This window comes from Scyliorhinus torazame, chromosome 7 (assembly GCF_047496885.1).
Source record: "Scyliorhinus torazame isolate Kashiwa2021f chromosome 7, sScyTor2.1, whole genome shotgun sequence".
NCBI lineage: Eukaryota > Metazoa > Chordata > Chondrichthyes > Carcharhiniformes > Scyliorhinidae > Scyliorhinus > Scyliorhinus torazame.
Window position 1 is genome coordinate 97,877,423 of NC_092713.1, and position 18,022 is coordinate 97,895,444.

The following is an 18,022-nucleotide window of genomic DNA, read 5'->3' on the forward strand; positions in this document are numbered from 1 at the left end:
CAGAAGGTGAGAGCATTGAGGGAGAACTAGGGAATAGGGACAGTGTGGCTCTGAGGCAGCGCAGACGGGGAGAAGTTGCTGAACACAGCGGGTCTGGTGGCCTGAAGTGCATATGTTTTAATGCAAGGAGCATTACGGGTAAGGCAGATGAACTTAGAGCTTGGATTACTACTTGGAACTATGATGTTGTTGCCATTACAGAGACCTGGTTGAGGGAAGGGCAGGATTGGCAGCTAAACGTTCCAGGATTTAGATGTTTCAGGCGGGATAGAGGGGGATGTAAAAGGGGAGGCGGAGTTGCGCTACTTGTTCAGGAGAGTATCACAGCTATACAGCGAGAGGACACCTCAGAGGGCAGTGAGGCTATATGGGTAGAGATCAGGAATAAGAAGGGTGCAGTCACAATGTTGGGGGTATACTACAGGCCTCCCAACAGCCAGCAGGAGATAGAGGAGCAGATAGGTAGACAGATTTTGGAAAAGAGTAAAAACAACAGGGTTGTGGTGATGGGAGACTTCAACTTCCCCAATATTGACTGGGACTCACTTAGTGCCAGGGGCTTAGACGGGGCAGAGTTTGTAAGGAGCATCCAGGAGGGCTTCTTAAAACAATATGTAAACAGTCCAACTAGGGAAGGGGCGGTACTGGACCTGGTATTGGGGAATGAGCCCGGCCAGGTGGTAGATGTTTCAGTAGGGGAGCATTTCGGTAACAGTGACCACAATTCAGTAAGTTTTAAAGTACTGGTGGACAAGGATAAGAGTGGTCCGAGGATGAATGTGCTAAATTGGGGGAAGGCTAATTATAACAATATTAGGCGGGAACTGAAGAACATAGATTGGGGGCGGATGTTTGAGGGCAAATCAACATCTGACATGTGGGAGGCTTTCAAGTGTCAGTTGAAAGGAATACAGGACAGGCATGTTCCTGTGAGGAAGAAAGATAAATACGGCAATTTTCGAGTGATATTGTAGGCCTCGTCAAAAAGAAAAAGGAGGCATTTGTCAGGGCTAAAAGGCTGGGAACAGACGAAGCCTGTGTGGCATATAAGGAAAGTAGGAAGGAACTTAAGCAAGGAGTCAGGAGGGCTAGAAGGGGTCATGAAAAGTCATTGGCAAATAGGGTTAAGGAAAATCCCAAGGCTTTTTACACTTACATAAAAAGCAAGAGGGTAGCCAGGGAAAGGGTTGGCCCACTGAAGGATAGGCAAGGGAATCTATGTGTGGAGCCAGAGGAAATGGGCGAGGTACTAAATGAATACTTTGCATCAGTATTCACCAAAGAGAAGGAATTGGTAGATGTTGAGTCTGGAGAAGGGGGTGTAGATAGCCTGGGTCACATTGTGATCCAAAAAGACGAGGTGTTGGGTGTCTTAAAAAATATTAAGGTAGATAAGTCCCCAGGGCCGGATGGGATCTACCCCAGAATACTGAAGGAGGCTGGAGAGGAAATTGCTGAGGCCTTGACAGAAATCTTTGGATCCTCGCTGTCTTCAGGGGATGTCCCGGAGGACTGGAGAATAGCCAATGTTGTTCCTCTGTTTAAGAAGGGTGGCAGGGATAATCCCGGGAACTACAGGCCGGTGAGCCTTACTTCAGTGGTAGGGAAATTACTGGAGAGAATTCTTCGAGACAGGATCTACTCCCATTTGGAAGCAAATGGACGTATTAGTGAGAGGCAGCACGGTTTTGTGAAGGGGAGGTCGTGTCTCACTAACTTGATAGAGTTTTTCGAGGAGGTCACTGAGATGATTGATGCAGGTAGGGCAGTAGATGTTGTCTATATGGACTTCAGTAAGGCCTTTGACAAGGTCCCTCATGGTAGACTAGTACAAAAGGTGAAGTCACACGGGATCAGGGGTGAACTGGCAAGGTGGATACAGAACTGGCTAGGCCATAGAAGGCAGAGGGTAGCAATGGAGGGATGCTTTTCTAATTGGAGGGCTGTGACCAGTGGTGTTCCACAGGGATCAGTGCTGGGACCTTTGCTCTTTGTAGTATATATAAATGATTTGGAGGAAAATGTAACTGGTCTGATTAGTAAGTTTGCAGACGACAAAGGTTGGTGGAATTGCGGATAGCGATGAGGATTGTCTGAGGATACAGCAGGATTTAGATTGTCTGGAGACTTGGGCGGAGAGATGGCAGATGGAGTTTAACCTGGACAAATGTGAGGTAATGCATTTTGGAAGGGCTAATGCAGGTAGGGAATATACAGTGAATGGTAGAACCCTCAAGAGTATTGAAAGTCAAAGAGATCTAGGAGTACAGGTCCACAGATCACTGAAAGGGGCTACACAGGTGGAGAAGGTAGTCAAGAAGGCATACGGCATGCTTGCCTTCATTGGCCGGGGCATTGAGTATAAGAATTGGCAAGTCATGTTGCAGCTGTATAGAACCTTAGTTAGGCCACACTTGGAGTATAGTGTTCAATTCTGGTCGCCACACTACCAGAAGGATGTGGAGGCTTTAGAGAGGGTGCAGAAGAGATTTACCAGAATGTTGCCTGGTATGGAGGGCATAAGCTATGAGGAGCGATTGAATAAACTCGGTTTGTTCTCACTGGAACGAAGGAGGTTGAGGGGCGACCTGATAGAGGTATACAAAATTATGAGGGGCATAGACAGAGTGGATAGTCAGAGGCTTTTCCCCAGGGTAGAGGGGTCAATTACTAGGGGGCATAGGTTTAAGGTGAGAGGGGCAAAGTTTAGAGTAGATGTACGAGGCAAGTTTTTTTACGCAGAGGGTAGTGGGTGCCTGGAACTCACTACCGGAGGAGGTAGTGGAGGCAGGGACGATAGGGACATTTAAGGGGCATCTTGACAAATATATGAATAGGATGGGAATAGAAGGATACGGACCCAGGAAGTGTAGAAGATTGTAGTTTAGTCGGGCAGTATGGTCGGCACGGGCTTGGAGGGCCGAAGGGCCTGTTCCTGTGCTGTACATTTCTTTGTTCTTTGAAGATGCGAAGTGTCAGTCGGGGCGGGGGCCTGTTGAATAGCACGCACCTTCTCTGCGACGGAGTGCAAACCTTTGCGGTCCACCCGATAACCCAGGTAGACTACTTCCTTCGCCTGAAAGACGCACTTTGTGCAACATAAACGGACTCCAGCCTCTGAAAAGCGTCTAAGGACAGCCTCCAGATTTTCCAAATGTTCCTGCTCCAACGTCCCTGTGATCAAAACGTCATCTAAGTAGACAGCGACAAGTGGTAAACCTCTCAAAATGCCCTCCATAACGCGTTGAAAAATGGCGCAGGCAGAGGATACTCCAAAGAGCAAACGTGTCTATTCATACAGGCCCCGGTGTGTATTAATCGTTACATATGGTCGGGAGGCAGGGTCCAGCTCCAACTGTAGGTAGGCGTGACTCATATCTAATTTTGTGAACGAGAGTCCACCTGCAAGCTTTGCGTAGAGATCCTCTATGCGAGGCATTGGATATCGGTCGAGTCAGGAAGCCGTTTTCACTGCAAGTTTATAGTCGCCGCACAAGCGAACGGTGGCATCTGGCTTCATTACAGGTACAATTGGTGCTGCCCAGTCAGCAAAACGGACGGGCCTGATAATACCCAAAGTTTCCAAATGAGTGAGCTCCCCTTCTACCTTCTCGAGCATGGCGTAAGGCACCGGACGCGCCCGGAAATAGCGCGGCGTGGCTCCTGGTTCGACTTGGATACGGGCTACGGCCCCTTTTATTTTCCCCAAACCGGGCTGGAATACATCTGGGTATCGTCCCAGCACCTCAGTCAACCCTCCAGAAACTGTTTGGAGGATGTGCTGCCACTGCAAGCGCAAATGGCGCAACCAGTCCCGACCCAACAGGCTGGGCCCATGGCCGGGCACCACGGTAAGTGGGAAACGCCCCTCCTGGCGTTCATAAACAACAGGGGTCATCGTAGTTCCTGCAATGTCCAATGGTTCCCCCGTGTAGGTGGCCAACCTGGCCTGTATGTCGGTTAATGTAAGGGTCTGTATACCCTGCTTGATGCGGTCGAATGTCCTCTGGGCGATCACGGAGACTGCTGCGCCGGTGTCCAACTCCATCTCAAGCGGGTGACCATTGACCCGTACGGTCACCTTAATGGGGGCCACACGGGGAGCTGCCACACAATGCAGCTGCAGGCAGTCGTCCTCCATCTCCACGTCCTCAGGAGTAGTCGCCGCAGGTTCATCCACATGGAAGGTATGGCCCCTGGGCTGGCCCCAGTTTCAGTTGGAACGACGGCGCCTCTGGCGCCCCCAGGACCGGTGTCCACGACGGGGTTGGCGCCTACAAGTCTGACACGGACATGACTCCTCATCCATTGGTTCTGGAGAAGGCTCCCTTCGGGGAGGAATGTCCGACGGCCACTGGCGTCGATCCGGACGTCGTCTCGCCCAAGGTACCGCAGGAGTGCGGGGGGACGTTTCCGGACGGAAGGGGTTGCGCCCCAAGGCATGCTCTTCCATTCCCTGTATCTCCTGCACTCCTCGTTCTGCGCTCTCTCGGGACAATACTATTTGAATGGCCTGTTGAAAAGTCAGTGTTGGCTGAGCTAACAACTTTCTCTGGGTGGCCGCATTGTTAATACCGTAAACCAAACGGTCGCGTAACATTTCTGACAAGGTCTCACCATAGTCACAGTACTCCGCAATCCTGCGTAGCAAGTCAGCAAGGGATTCTCCTGGGGTCCTCTCAGCGGTATTAAACCGGTAACGTTGGACTATCGTGGACAGGGTTGAGTTAAAATGCTGCTCCACTAAATTAACAAATTCATCAAACGTTTTGGTGTCTGCCGCAGCTGGGTACGTAAGGCTCCTAATCACCCCAAACGTATGCGGGCCGCAGGCAGTGAGCAATATGACCATCTGGCACTCATTTTCAGTGATATTGTTTGCCCGGAAATAGTAACACATCCGTTGTGCATACTGGTTCCAGCTTTCCAGCGCAGCATCAAAAACATCCAAACGTCCATACAGAGGCATGGTGTAATAGAAAACAACTTCCAACCTGTATCCAACAAAAATCCAGGGAGGTGGCTTCAGCAGTTGTAGACAGCTATTCACTTTAACCCTCATCACCAGTTTTGTGAGGGCCACGAAGAATCCAGCACAAGTTTCACGGATACAAAGAAATAACATTGATTTACAATAACATATATACGCACCAGCAGCAACCTCACTTGCTGCTTACTCCTTCCTGCTGGTTCCAAACTGGCCAGCTTTATTTATACAGGGAGTCTGCTAATGATTTCTCCGCCCCCCCCCCCCCTCATTGGGGAAGCTCATACTCCCACAGGATTGTGGGATTGTCATTAGTCCCCAGCCAATGGTAAGCAGGCAGGTTATAACAAGTGTTAAAAAAAGAACAGGTGGGCTTACTTAGCTAACGAGCTCAAGATGTGATGTTGCAATGTTTGCCAGAAGTGCAGTCCAGAGAGATGTTGTTTTTCTGGTGAGTCAGAGATGAATTAGGTTAAAAACATCAATGAACCCTGAAAGTTTGTAAGACCATCTTATTTAATTAGATCAAAGAAGAAATTGTAAATAAAGGAGAATTAACCGAAAGGTCAGTTTGAGGAGAGCTCAGAACAGCTATATCATTATGGAGATAGATGGAGCTCGGGAAGATTCTCTTGTTTCAATTGATCTGGGTGTTTGCTGAGGGTTTGAAACTGGTGTGTTCAATTTGCAACTCACTGAGAGAAGACAGCCAAAGTAAATTGGACTTAGATAGACCTGCACTGTAAGCAGAATAAAATAATACTTTCATCATTCATCTTGTGGAATGTGTGTAAGACTTAATCTCAGTTTAAATTTTGACAGGCATAGAAACTGATAGATGGCCTGGCTTGAAAATAGTGGAAGAATCTACAGTGGCACTCCTTGAATCGTATGGGAAAGAAAGCAACCAGCAGGTTAACTTGGAAATATTGGAAAAGTAACCAGAACTAGGGACTGGGCTATCCAGTAGGGAGATGGTAAATCAATGTTTTGCCTCCAAGAATAGCTGGAGTTGAGGATAATTCTCGAGAGCACTGCAGCAAACATATGGGTGGTCCCTGCATAAATCAACAATGTTACGACACCCTGGGCGAGGAGGCTGTCAGTTCCAGCCCCACAGACCCCGGAGTCCCAACATAAGTAAATTAACCAATAATGTATTTTTCTGAGATCTTTAACTCTTGACTGTTACAATGACCGGGATTCTCTGAAATCCCGGCCAAGTGTTGACTCCGCCGTCAAAACCGGCACGAGCAACGCTGGCGTCAACGAGCCTCAAGGCCCAGCCATTCACCCCTTCCTCGGGGGCTAGGACAGCGCCGGAATGCTGTGCGCTGCACCGGCACCGAAAGTCGGCCCTCCACAGTCGGCCCGGGTCCGCGCATTCGCGCCATGGCCGTCTCCGCGCCACCCCCCGGGCAATGTGGCGAAGCCCTGCAGGGGCCCAGTGCGGAGGAACATCGCCCCCCCCCCCCCCCCCCCCGGAATCAGCTCCCCCCTCTATCCCACCAGGACAGCCCCCGCAGCCAGAATGCTAAGGTCCCGCCGGGTAAGACCACACGCAAACGACACCGGCAGGACTCGGCGGGCACTCTGCCCGTCGACCGCACAGAATCGCTGCAGACTGCGCCGGCACGATTGGCGCCGATTCTCAAACTGTTTATTTATAACAAGAGTAAAAGATGAACATATAATGGAAATAATGGATCAATGATCTACTAGTCTAACTGTTCCCAAAACCCCACCCTCCACCAAGGCACACATAAGACAAACATAGGGTAGGGGGTAGGGAAAGGATTAAAAATAACAGGGATTAAAAGGGTATGAGAGATTTGATGATCTTCGCTGCTGAGGTTGAGCTCCTTGTACGATCTCTTCCGAATGCGAGGTGCTGCAAACCATCGGTGAGTTATGATCTTTTAAGGAGTACAATCCATTAGAACTCCCAGACTAAAGGGGCTGGATTCTCCCGTCCCACCCGCCGCAAGAACGCCACGGGCGAGCCGCATACAATGGAGAATTCCATTGACCTCAGGCGGGATTCTCAGGTCTTTCTCTGGGGAATTATCTTCACACAGGAGATTCAGTTCTGTGAAATTCTATCATGCGACCACCAGATGGACTCTCAGACTTCCTGAGATATTGCTGGAGTTCTCCACCTGGGAGTTTACAGCACATTCGACATCCACTCTGCCTTTCAACTGCTTGCCTGGTCTTTACAATAACTTATTCCTTACAATAACTTTAAGATTGATGTGTTTTATAAGAGAATTCTTGGGAAGAAGTAGTTAACTTCTGAGTGCATAGCTATACAGTTTATAAACCATATTGTTGAGTTAATAGTGCTTGCTTTGTTTAATTAGATCTATGTACTATGAAGTTTATGTTTGTTTATAAAAAAATGAAATCTTGTGGCATGGTTCTATCAGTTAAAATGAGGTGTTTTAACATCTTAAAATGTTAGTTGTTCCTAACCAGATGATAACAATACTCACAGTGCTGTTAGAATTGGAAATTTCAGGTTTGTTATCCCAGTTACGACTAAGGAACAATGATGTATTTCCAAATCAGAATAGTGCATATCTTGGAGGAAAATTTGCAAGTGATTGTTCCCCTACCTTGCTGTCCTTGTCCTTCTAGGTGACAGAGGTTGTGAATTTGAGTGGTGCTATAGAATACACCTTGGTGACTTGCTACAGTGCATTTCGTAAACAGTATACACAGCCATGGTCCACCAATAGAAGAGCGAGGCTTCAAGGCGATGAATGGTAAGTCAATCAAGCTGGTTACTTTGCGTAGGAGGGTGTTAAGCTTCTTGAGGGTTCTTTGAGTTGCAAGTGATAGAGGAAAGGGCTTGAATGAAACAGCTAAAGTTGGCTGAACCTACGACAATACCCTTAGGAATTCCTGCAGTAATGTCCTTGGATAAGACAATTGGACTCCATTAACCACAATTATCTTCCTTCATGTTCAGTATAACTCCAACCAGAGCAGAGTTTTCCCCCGATTTCCATTTCCAACATCGGCAACTCTGCCTCCAAATCCACAATCCGATCGCTGAAATCAGTCCCCGCACTTTCCACCTCATGGATCCTCACACCTTGCGATTCCAGGTGCTTCTCTATCCGCTCCAAGGTCCTGCGAAGAGGAGCTACTGCCCCTTCAATCGCCTTTTGCATCTCTAGCCAATGCTGCCAGAGCTCCCTCTTGATTAACACCATCAATTGCTCTACAGGCAGTGGGATGAATGATGATGGCATTCCTAACTCCACCATGCTTTCTGGAACTGCGCCACGCAGTTCTTCCACCTCTGGAGCCGCCACCACCTTATTCGATGTCTGCCGGGTATGGTAACCAAACCCACGACCACTACCATTTAAAAAGGCAAGAGCAGCAGATACCTAGGAACCTCATCACCTACAGGTTCCTCTCCAAGTCACTCACCATCCTGACTTGGAAATATAGTGCCTTTCCTGCACTGTCGCAGGGGCAACATCCAAGAACTCCCTCCCTAACACCACGGTGGATGTAACCACACCTCAAGGACTGCAGTGGTTCAAGAAGGCAACTCCACCACCTTCTGAAGGGCAGAATGGGCAATAAATGTTGGCCTAACCAGCGACACCCACATCCCATAAAAATGAATTAAAAAAGACACTTGCTTACCTTTATACTCTATTCCTTTAGCTATATAAGCCAACATTCCATTCACTTTCTTTATTACCTGCTGTACCATGCTAGTTTTCTCCAATTCATGCATGAGGAAGCCCTGATCCCTCTGCACCGGAGCACCCCGAAGTCCCCAGTTAGATAATAAGTTGCCTTTCCATTTGTCCTACCAAAATGGATGACCTCACACTTATTCAGGTAAGTGGAAAGGGATAACGAGAGGAGGGGTGGAGAATAGGGTGTCCTTGTACGCTCATGATCTCTTACTTTATGTGACAGACCTGCTCCCCACCATAGGCGACATAATGGAGTTGCTGAGGCACTTTGGCTCTTTTTGAGGGTATAAGCTAAACTTGGAAAAAAGTGAGTTTTTTGTTATTCGTTCCTTGGATGTGGGCATCACTGGCTGTGCCTGCATTTATTGCCCATCCCTGAGGGCATTTAAGAGTCAACCACATTGCTGTGCGTCTGGAATCACATAATAATAAGGCTTACATTAACACACAATAAAGTTACTGTGAAAATCCCCGAGTCTCCACACTACGGCACCTGTTTGGGCACACAGAGAGAGAATTCAGAATGTCCAATTCACCTAACAAGCACGTCTTTTGGGATTTGTGGGAGGAAACTGGAGCACCCGGAGAAAACCCACGCAGACACAAGGAGAACGTGCACACTCCGCACAGACAGCGACGCAAGCCGGAATCGAACTTGGGTCCCTGGCGCTGTGAAGCAACAGTGCTAACCACTATGCTACCATGCCGACCCATGTAGGCCAAACCAGGTAAGGGCGGCAGATTTCTTCCCCTAAAGGGCACGAATGAATCAAATGGGTTTTTATGACAATCACAATGGTTTACACACTGACTTAACTTCAATGGAAAGTAAAAAGGGGGTGCTCGATTTAATCAGTTTTCCAATGGCTGGATTAGGTTAAAACTACCATCTATGTCCTCTAATGGACGTACAAGAGGTATCAGAAGGTTGCTGATACAAGCAAACTACTCCAGGATGAATGAGGACAGGAGGGATAGGGGAAATTAATTTTTCTTGTGGTGAATAGAACTTTGATTAGATTTAACAGGTTTGAAACTATTTCCTGTAATATATTATTATTTGTGCAACACAGCAGAAAATAATTATTTGTATATATAACTGAGGTTTACAAGATGTTCTAATACAATAATGAAATGAAAATTGATATCAGATCTATCAGTAGGACTGGCAATTCCATTACCAAGAAGTTTAATTTCATAAATATAAAATAACAAGAGGAAAACCTAGGGACCCTTGTGGAAATAAATAATCATAGAATCATAGAATTTACAGTGCAGAAGGAGGCCATTTGGCCCATCGAGTCTGCACCGGCTCTTTGAAAGAGCACCCTACCCAAGCCCACACCTCCACCCTATCCCCATAACCCAGTAACCCCACCCAACACTAAGGGCAATTTTGGACACTAAGGGCAATTTTGCATGGCCAATCCACCTAACCTGCACATCTTTGGACTGTGGGAGGAAACCGGAGCACCCGGAGGAAACCAACGCACACACGGGGAGAACGCGCAAACTCCGCACAGACAGTGACCCAAACCGGGAATCGAACCTGGGACCCTGGAGCTGTGAAGCCATTGTGCTAACCACTATGCTACCGTGCTGCCCACCACTATGCTACCGTTCTGCCCACCACCCTCCTAAGCGGCGTACTCGCGCCACCCGCCGTATCGACGGTATCATGCCATTCTGGTCTCATCCGTCGGGAACTGAACTTAGCGGCTGTGGACTCAGCCCAGCACCGCCACAGTCGGGGGAGGGTTGATTCGCAGGTAGGGGGGACATTATTCAGGGCTGGGTGCACTGTGGTGGGGCAGTCCGGGGTGCATGAGCCGGCCGAAGGGGAGGACTATTTTGCGGGCCGGGTCCACAAGCGGCCTCCGCTGCAGGCCTCCTCCGAGCGCATGCGCGGCCACAGACCCGGCAATTCTCCAGGCCGTATCGGCAGCTAGAGCCTGGTGCTCCATGCTGCCGTCCTGCTAGCAAAACGGGGAATTGGTGGCCATTTTGCGCCAGTTTTCCTGGCGTAACCGTTCCCATGCCGGCTTAGGGACATAGTCCCAGAATTGGAGAATCCAGCCCACTGTTCTTCATCATTATTCTTTTCCCAGTTACGTAAAATAAAAACATGAATTTACCTTTACACTATCCCCAATTTCCTAATATTTGAAATAATGGAGAATGAAGCAACCCCATTGTGCAATATTGCTACGCCAAGGTGACATGCCAGATTGAAGAAATATATGTAATATTTGCCTACGCTTGGTTTTCTAGGGTGAGATTTTCCAGCCGTTCACGCTGGCGGGATCTTACGGTTCCACCGTTGGCGCACCCCCACTGTGGGTTTCATGGCGACGAGGAGTGGGTCATAACGGTGGAACCAGAATATCCCACTGCCAGCCACTGGCAAACCGTCCTCCATCACTGCAGAAGGTGCCATGGAGGGTGAGGAAAATCCTGCCCATCATTTATTTCTCCAAGTTGGAACTAGTTATTTGTTTCCAAACGGAGGGATGGAATGGACAGAGAGTGGGTATCCTTAAAACACTCTTTCATTTTTCCTGGTTAAAAATATAGATTGGAGGTTGGCTGAGAGCAGATCATCAATTAGCAGACACTATCTTCAAAAAGCACTACATCCTCAGTCCTTATGCTCATGCTACTCTGAAACTGGTTGCTAGAAGGATCGTACAAGTGACTGTCCTTCCAAGCTTCTCTCCCTCATTTGATGGCAATGGGGTTGAGATTGTGACATCTGATTGTGCATGCGTGTATGCATAAAGGGGATAAGATGGTGGAGGAGATTTTCAACATGAGCCACCACATTATAACTGGTATTGGCAGATATCTTAACATGTTGTAAGGTTAAGTGCAGGCTTTGCAAAGTTTTGTTAAATCACCCTACCTTCCAGTTATTCTCCATTCCGTCCTCAGAGTACTGAATTTCCAACTGAAGTTTGTATGGTGGCAGGCGTGGCTTCTCCCAGCTTATTTTTAGACAACCTTTATTTAGGGTAATTTCAGCATCAATTTTGGACGGTGCCCAAGGTTTCACTATCAATATGAAAAAGAAAAATAACATTACAGCATTAAATCTGAAGTTTGCACCCATTTAGAGAAACAGATATTTGGTCATCTGTGTCTGTTGATATAGTTTTCAGATAGCTTCATAATGAATGCAAGGCTGAGCTCCAAGACTCACAAATGGATTAGTTCAACAGGAGCTCTGTTTTTACAGGTGGAAGTGTGTTTGCTGTGCTTGATTTACATCTTCATGGGGTTATAATAAGTTATTACAAAAGCAAAATGCGGGCAGCACGGTGGTGCAGTGGTTATCACTGCTGCCTCATGGCACCGAGGACCCGGCTTCAATCCCGGCCCCGGTCACTGTCCGTGTGCAGTTTGCACATTCTCACCATGTCTGCGTGGGTCTCACCCCCCACAGCCCAAAGCTGTGCAGGGTAGGTGGACTGGCCAAGCTAAATTGCTCTTTAATTCGCATTTTGTTGAATAAATAAAGGCAAAATGCTGTGGATGCTGCAAATCTGAAGTTAGAAAAATAATGTGCTGAAAAACTCAGATGGTTGGGAAGATTTGTGGAGAAACAAACTGAGTTAAAAATGGAGAGTCGAATATGATACTTCTTCGGAACTGAAGAACCCATTCTCATGCATACATTTCTGTCCTCGGCCTACTGCAATGTTTCAGTGAAGCTCAATGCAAGCTGGAGGAATAGCACCTCAGCTTCCCATTAGGCATAATACAAAATTCAACACTGAGTTCAATAACCTCAGACTATGAACTCTGTCCTCTGTATCTCGTTTCATTTTTTGCCAAAGGCATCTTCTTTTCAGGCTTTTGCTTTCAGACTGAGTTGTCCATTATTCAGCCATTAATACCTACCCTGGACATGCTTTGTATCTTTACTACAATCATTACTACTCCCCTTTGCCTTTTGTTCCATGACATCTTTGTTATTCAATCACTCCAGCCCTTTACCGTCTCCCAGATCTTTCCTTTTGTTATATAGCTTCCCTTTCAACAGTATAAAACCTGTCACATTTTTGCCTCTCTTCAGTTCCAATGTGTCAACTCATAATGTTCACTATTTCTCCCTCCACAGATACTGCCAGGCCGACTGAGTTTCACTGCTTTTAATTTGTAATAATTTCATTGTTCTGTATTGTCAATGCCCATATGTCTATTTTGAAAAAATTAAGAAATGCAAAATGACACTATGAATGGCTCTGTCTGATTGACACTTTCATAGCTTCACAGCTCCAAGGTCCCAGGTTCAATTCCCGGCTTGGGTCACTGTCTGTGCGGAGTCTGCACCTTCTCCCAGTGTCTGCGTGGGTTTCCTCCGGGTGCTCCGGTTTCCTCCCACAGTTCAAAGATGTACAGGTTAGGTGAATTGGCCATGCTAAATTGCCCTGTGGTAGTCTGTATTAGGGGTATTACGGTACCTAGGTTGAGGCTGTAAGACCATTGGTGTGGGAGGTACCCGAGGCATGAAGATCATTGGTGAAGCCTGCCTGCTGGTTCCGCCCAGCAAGGCGGAGTATAAGAGTCTGTGTCTCCCAAGCAGCTGCATTCTGTACCTGCGCTGCTGGGGGAAACATCTAGTCCAATAAAGCCTTCAATTGTTATCCAATCTCGCTTCTGGTTTGTTGATCAAGCATCAATTTATTGGACTAGATTTTAAAGAATGGAGCTCCGAATCAACGGAGTGTCTGCAACTCAGCCCCCACGCGGCAAATTCAGCGACAACCTTCAAACACTGGCTGGCGTGCTTCAAAGGGTACCTCAGGATGGCCACGATTGCACCTACGGAGGACCAGAAACTGCAACTTCTCCACTTGAGGGTGAGCCCAGAGATCTACACCCTCATCGAGGATGCGGACAATTTCGAGGCCGCGATGGCCCTGTTGACAGGACACTACATTCGCCCAATAAACCAGGTTTACACCCGGCATCTGCTAGCGACAAGGCGACAAATCCCGGGGAATCGCTGGATGAATTCTACCGCGCGCTTCTGGCACTGGGTAGAAACTGTGACTGCCCGCAAGTTTCAGCCAGCGACCACACTGAACTTTTAATCCGGGACACATTCGTTGCAGGTATGCTGTCCTCCCAAATCCGTCAGCGGCTGCTGGAGAAAGAGACACTAGGCCTCAAGGAGGCACGGGCCCTTGCTAGCTCCCTGGACGTGGCCTCCCGAAACGCCTGCGCGTACGTTCCCGACCGTGCGGCAGACCCTTTGGCAGGGTGGAACCCACCCGCGGCCGACCCCGATGCATCCCCCATCCCCCCACAAGCTTGTGCCGCGCGGCTACCAGGCAACCCCGGGGGGCCCCGATGTTATTTGTGAAGGCAAGCCAAGCTCCCCCGGCAGTGCTGCCCGGCCCGCTCCTCCACCTACAAAAGTTGTGGCAAAAAGGGTCATTTCGTGGCTGTATGCCAGGCCCGGGTGGTCACCGCTGTCTCCGGGGGCTAACCGGGGCCACGATCTTGTTCCCCAGGGACCACGTGCGATGCGTGGGCACCGCCATCTTGGCCATCCCCAGCCATGTGCGACACATGGGCGCCGCCATCTTGGCTGGAGTCTCAGGACCCCGATTCGGATGACCACACACCGCCCAAGGAAAATCTCCAATTTGTACCACGACTCGCCTTGTTGACCCTGGACCAGTCACGGCCCCGAACACTCTCGACCGCGAAGACGACCATACTCATCAACGGGTGCAAAACATCCTGTCTGATTGACTCCGGGAGCACAGAGAGCTTCATACACCCCAACACAGTCAGGCGCTGTTCTCTTCCCATTCCACCCAGTTAACCAAAAAATCTCCCTGGCCTCCGGGTCTCACTCTGTAGAGATCAAGGGGTTCTGCGTAGCTAACCTCACGGTCCAGGGAAGGGAATTAAAAAATTTCCGACTTTACATCCTCCCCCACCTCTGTGCTGCCACACTCCTGGGGTTGGACTTCCAATGCAACCTCCAGAGCTTAACTTTTAAATTCGGCGGCCCTATACCCCCCTCACTGTCTGTAGCCTCGCGACCCTCAAGGTCGATCCGCCTTCCCTTTTTGCGAACCTCACCCCGGATTGCAAACCCGTCGCTACCAGGAGCAGACGGTACAGTGACCAGGACCGGACCTTCATTAGGTCGGAAGTCCAGCGGCTACTGAAGGAAGGTGTTATCGAGGCTAGCAACAGCCCCTGGAGAGTTCAAGTAGTGGTTGTAAAGACCGGGGAGAAGCACAGGATGGTCATCGATTATAGTCAGACTATCAACAGCAGCTCAACGCGTACCCTCTCCCCCGCATATCTGATTTGGTCAATCAGATTGCACAATACAAGGTCTTTTCCACGGTGGACCTCAAATCCGCCTACCACCATAGAACATAGAAAAATACAGCACAGAACAGGCCCTTCGGCCCACGATGTTGTGCCGAACCTTTGTCCTAGATTAATCATAGATTATCATTGAATTTATAGTGCAGAAGGAGGCCATTCAGTCCATTGAGTCTGCACCAGCTCTTGGAAAGAGCACCCTACCCAAAGTCAACACCTCCACCCAACACTAAGGGCAATTTTGGACACTAAAGGCAATTTATCATGGCCAATCCATCTAACCTGCACATCTTTGGACTGTGGGAGGAAACCGGAGCACCCGGAGGAAACCCACGCAGACACAGGGAGGATGTGCAGACTCCGCACAGACAGTGACCCAAGCCGGAATCGAACCTGGGACCCTGAAGCTGTGAAGCAATTGTGCTATTCACAATGCTACCGTGCTGCCCTTAAGAACAAATAAATCTACACTTTATCATTTTACCGTAATCCATGTACCTATCCAATAGCTGCTTGAAGGTCCCTAATGTTTCCGACTCAACTACTTCCACAGGCAGTGCATTCCATGCCCCCAATACTCTCTGGGTGAAGAACCTACCTCTGACATCCCCCCTCTCTCTTCCACCATTCACCTTAAATTTATGTTCCCCTGATCATCTTATAAACCTCTATCAAGTCGCCCCTCATCCTTCTCCGTTCTAATGAGAAAAGGCCTAGCACCCTCAACCTTTCCTCGTAAGAACTACTCTCCATTCCAGGCAACATCCTGGTAAATCTCCTTTGCACCTTTTCCAAAGCTTCCACATCCTTCCTAAAATGAGGCGACCAGAACTGTACACAGTACTCCAAATGTGGCCTTACCAAAGTTTTGTACAGCTGCATCATCACCTCACGGCTCTTAAATTCAATCCCTCTGTTAATGAACGCTAGCACACCACAGGCCTTCTTCACAGCTCTATCCACTTGAGTGGCAACTTTCAAAGATGTATGAACATAGACCCCATGACCTCTCTGTTCCTCCACATTGCCAAGAACTCTACCGTTAACCCTGTATTCCACATTCATATTTGTCCTTCCAAAATGGACAACCTCACACTTTTCAGGGTTAAACTCCATCTGCCACCTCTCAGCCCAGCTCTGCATCCTATCTATGTCTCTTTGTAGCCGACAACAGCCCTCCTCACTATCCACAACTCCACCAATCTTCGTACCGTCTGCAAATGTACTGACCCACCCTTCAACTCCCTCATCCAAGTCATTAATGAAAATCACAAACAGCAGAAGACCCAGAACTGATCCCTGCGGTAAGCCACTGGTAACTGGGATCCAGGCTGAATATTTGCCATCCACCACCACTCTCTGACTTCTATCGGTTAGCCAGTTCGTTATCCAACTGGCCAAATTTCCCACTATCCCAAGCCTCCTTACTTTCTGCAGAAGCCTACCATGGGGAACCTTATCAAATGCCTTACTAAAATCCATGTACACTACATCCACTGCTTTACCTTCATCCACATGCTTGGTCACCTCCTCAAAGAATTCAATAAGACTTGTAAGGCAAGACCTACCCCTCACAAATCCGTGCTGACTATCCCTAATCAAGCAGTGTCTTTCCAGATGCTCAGAAATCCTAATCTTCAGTACCCTTTCCATGACTTTGCCTACCACCGAAGTAAGTCTAACTGGCCTGTAATTCCCAGGGTTATCCCTAGTCCCTCTTTTGAACAGGGGCACGACATTCGCCACTCTCCATTCCTCTGGTACCACCCCTGTTGACAATGAGGACGAAAAGATCATTGCCAACGGCTCTGCAATTTCATCTCTTGCTTCCCGTAGAATCCTTGGATATATCCCGTCAGGCCCGGGGGATTTGTCTATCCTCAAGTTTTTCAAAATGCCCAACACATCTTCCTTCCTAACAAGTATTTCCTCGAGCTTACCAGTCTGTTTCACACTGTCCTCTCCAACAATATGGCCCCTCTCATTTGTAAATACAGAAGAAAAGTACTCGTTCAAGACCTCTCCTATCTCTTCAGACTCAATACACAATCTCCTGCTACTGTCCTTGATCGGACCTACCCTCGCTCTAGTCATTCTCATATTTCTCACATGTGTAAAAGGCCTTGGGGTTTTCCTTGATCCTACCCGCCAAAGATTGTTCATGCCCTCTCTTAGCTCTCCTAATCCCTTTCTTCAGTTCCCTCCTGGCTATCTTGTATACCTCCAACGCCCTGACTGAACCTTGTTTCCTCAGCCTTACATAAGTCTCCTTTTTCCTCGTAACAAGACATTCAATCTCTCTTGTCAACCATGGTTCCCTCACTCGACCAGCTCCCCATCCGCCCGGACGACCACAAGTACACTGCATTCGAAGCAGATGGTCGGCTCTACCACTTCCTAAGGGTTCACTTCGGTGTCACAAATGGAGCCTCGTTCTTCCAACGGGAGATGGACCGAATGGTTGACCGCTATGGTTTGCGGGCTATGTTTCCGTACAAAGAACAAAGAACAAAGAGCAAAGAAATGTACAGCACAGGAACAGGCCCTTCGGCCCTCCAAGCCCGTGCCGACCATACTGCCCGACTAAACTACAATCTTCTACACTTCCTGGGTCCGTATCCTTCTATTCCCATCCTATTCATATATTTGTCAAGATGCCCCTTAAATGTCCCTATCGTCCCTGCCTCCACTACCTCCTCCGGTAGTGAGTTCCAGGCACCCACTACCCTCTGCGTAAAAAACTTGCCTCGTACATCTACTCTAAACTTTGCCCCTCTCACCTTAAACCTATGCCCCCTAGTAATTGACCCCTCTACCCTGGGGAAAAGCCTCTGACTATCCACTCGACAATGTCACCATTTGCGGCCACGACCAGCAGGACCACGACACCAACCTCCGCAAATTCCTCCATACCGCAAAAACCTTTAACTTGACCCACAACAAGGACAAATGCGTG

At 48.4% G+C, this 18,022-nt stretch overlaps 1 protein-coding gene and 1 long non-coding RNA gene across 3 annotated transcripts in view; one reads left to right on the forward strand and one right to left on the reverse strand.

The window, feature by feature from the left end:
- The window catches only part of lepr (leptin receptor), a 194,054-nt gene that overhangs the window by 70,145 nt on the left and 105,887 nt on the right, over positions 1-18,022 (reverse strand). The window contains exon 12 of the mRNA XM_072511112.1: positions 11,615-11,763. Coding sequence (XP_072367213.1) covers positions 11,615-11,763 — 149 coding nt within the window. The remainder of the gene's footprint in view (positions 1-11,614; positions 11,764-18,022) is intronic.
- The window catches only part of LOC140426397 (uncharacterized), a 71,885-nt gene that overhangs the window by 48,251 nt on the left and 5,612 nt on the right, over positions 1-18,022 (forward strand). Inside the window, exon 3 of one of the 2 annotated variants that reach the window (XR_011948195.1) lies at positions 7,628-7,755. The exons of the other annotated variant lie outside the window; for it this stretch is intronic. This is a non-coding gene — a long non-coding RNA (uncharacterized lncRNA). The remainder of the gene's footprint in view (positions 1-7,627; positions 7,756-18,022) is intronic. 2 annotated transcript variants of the gene reach the window in all.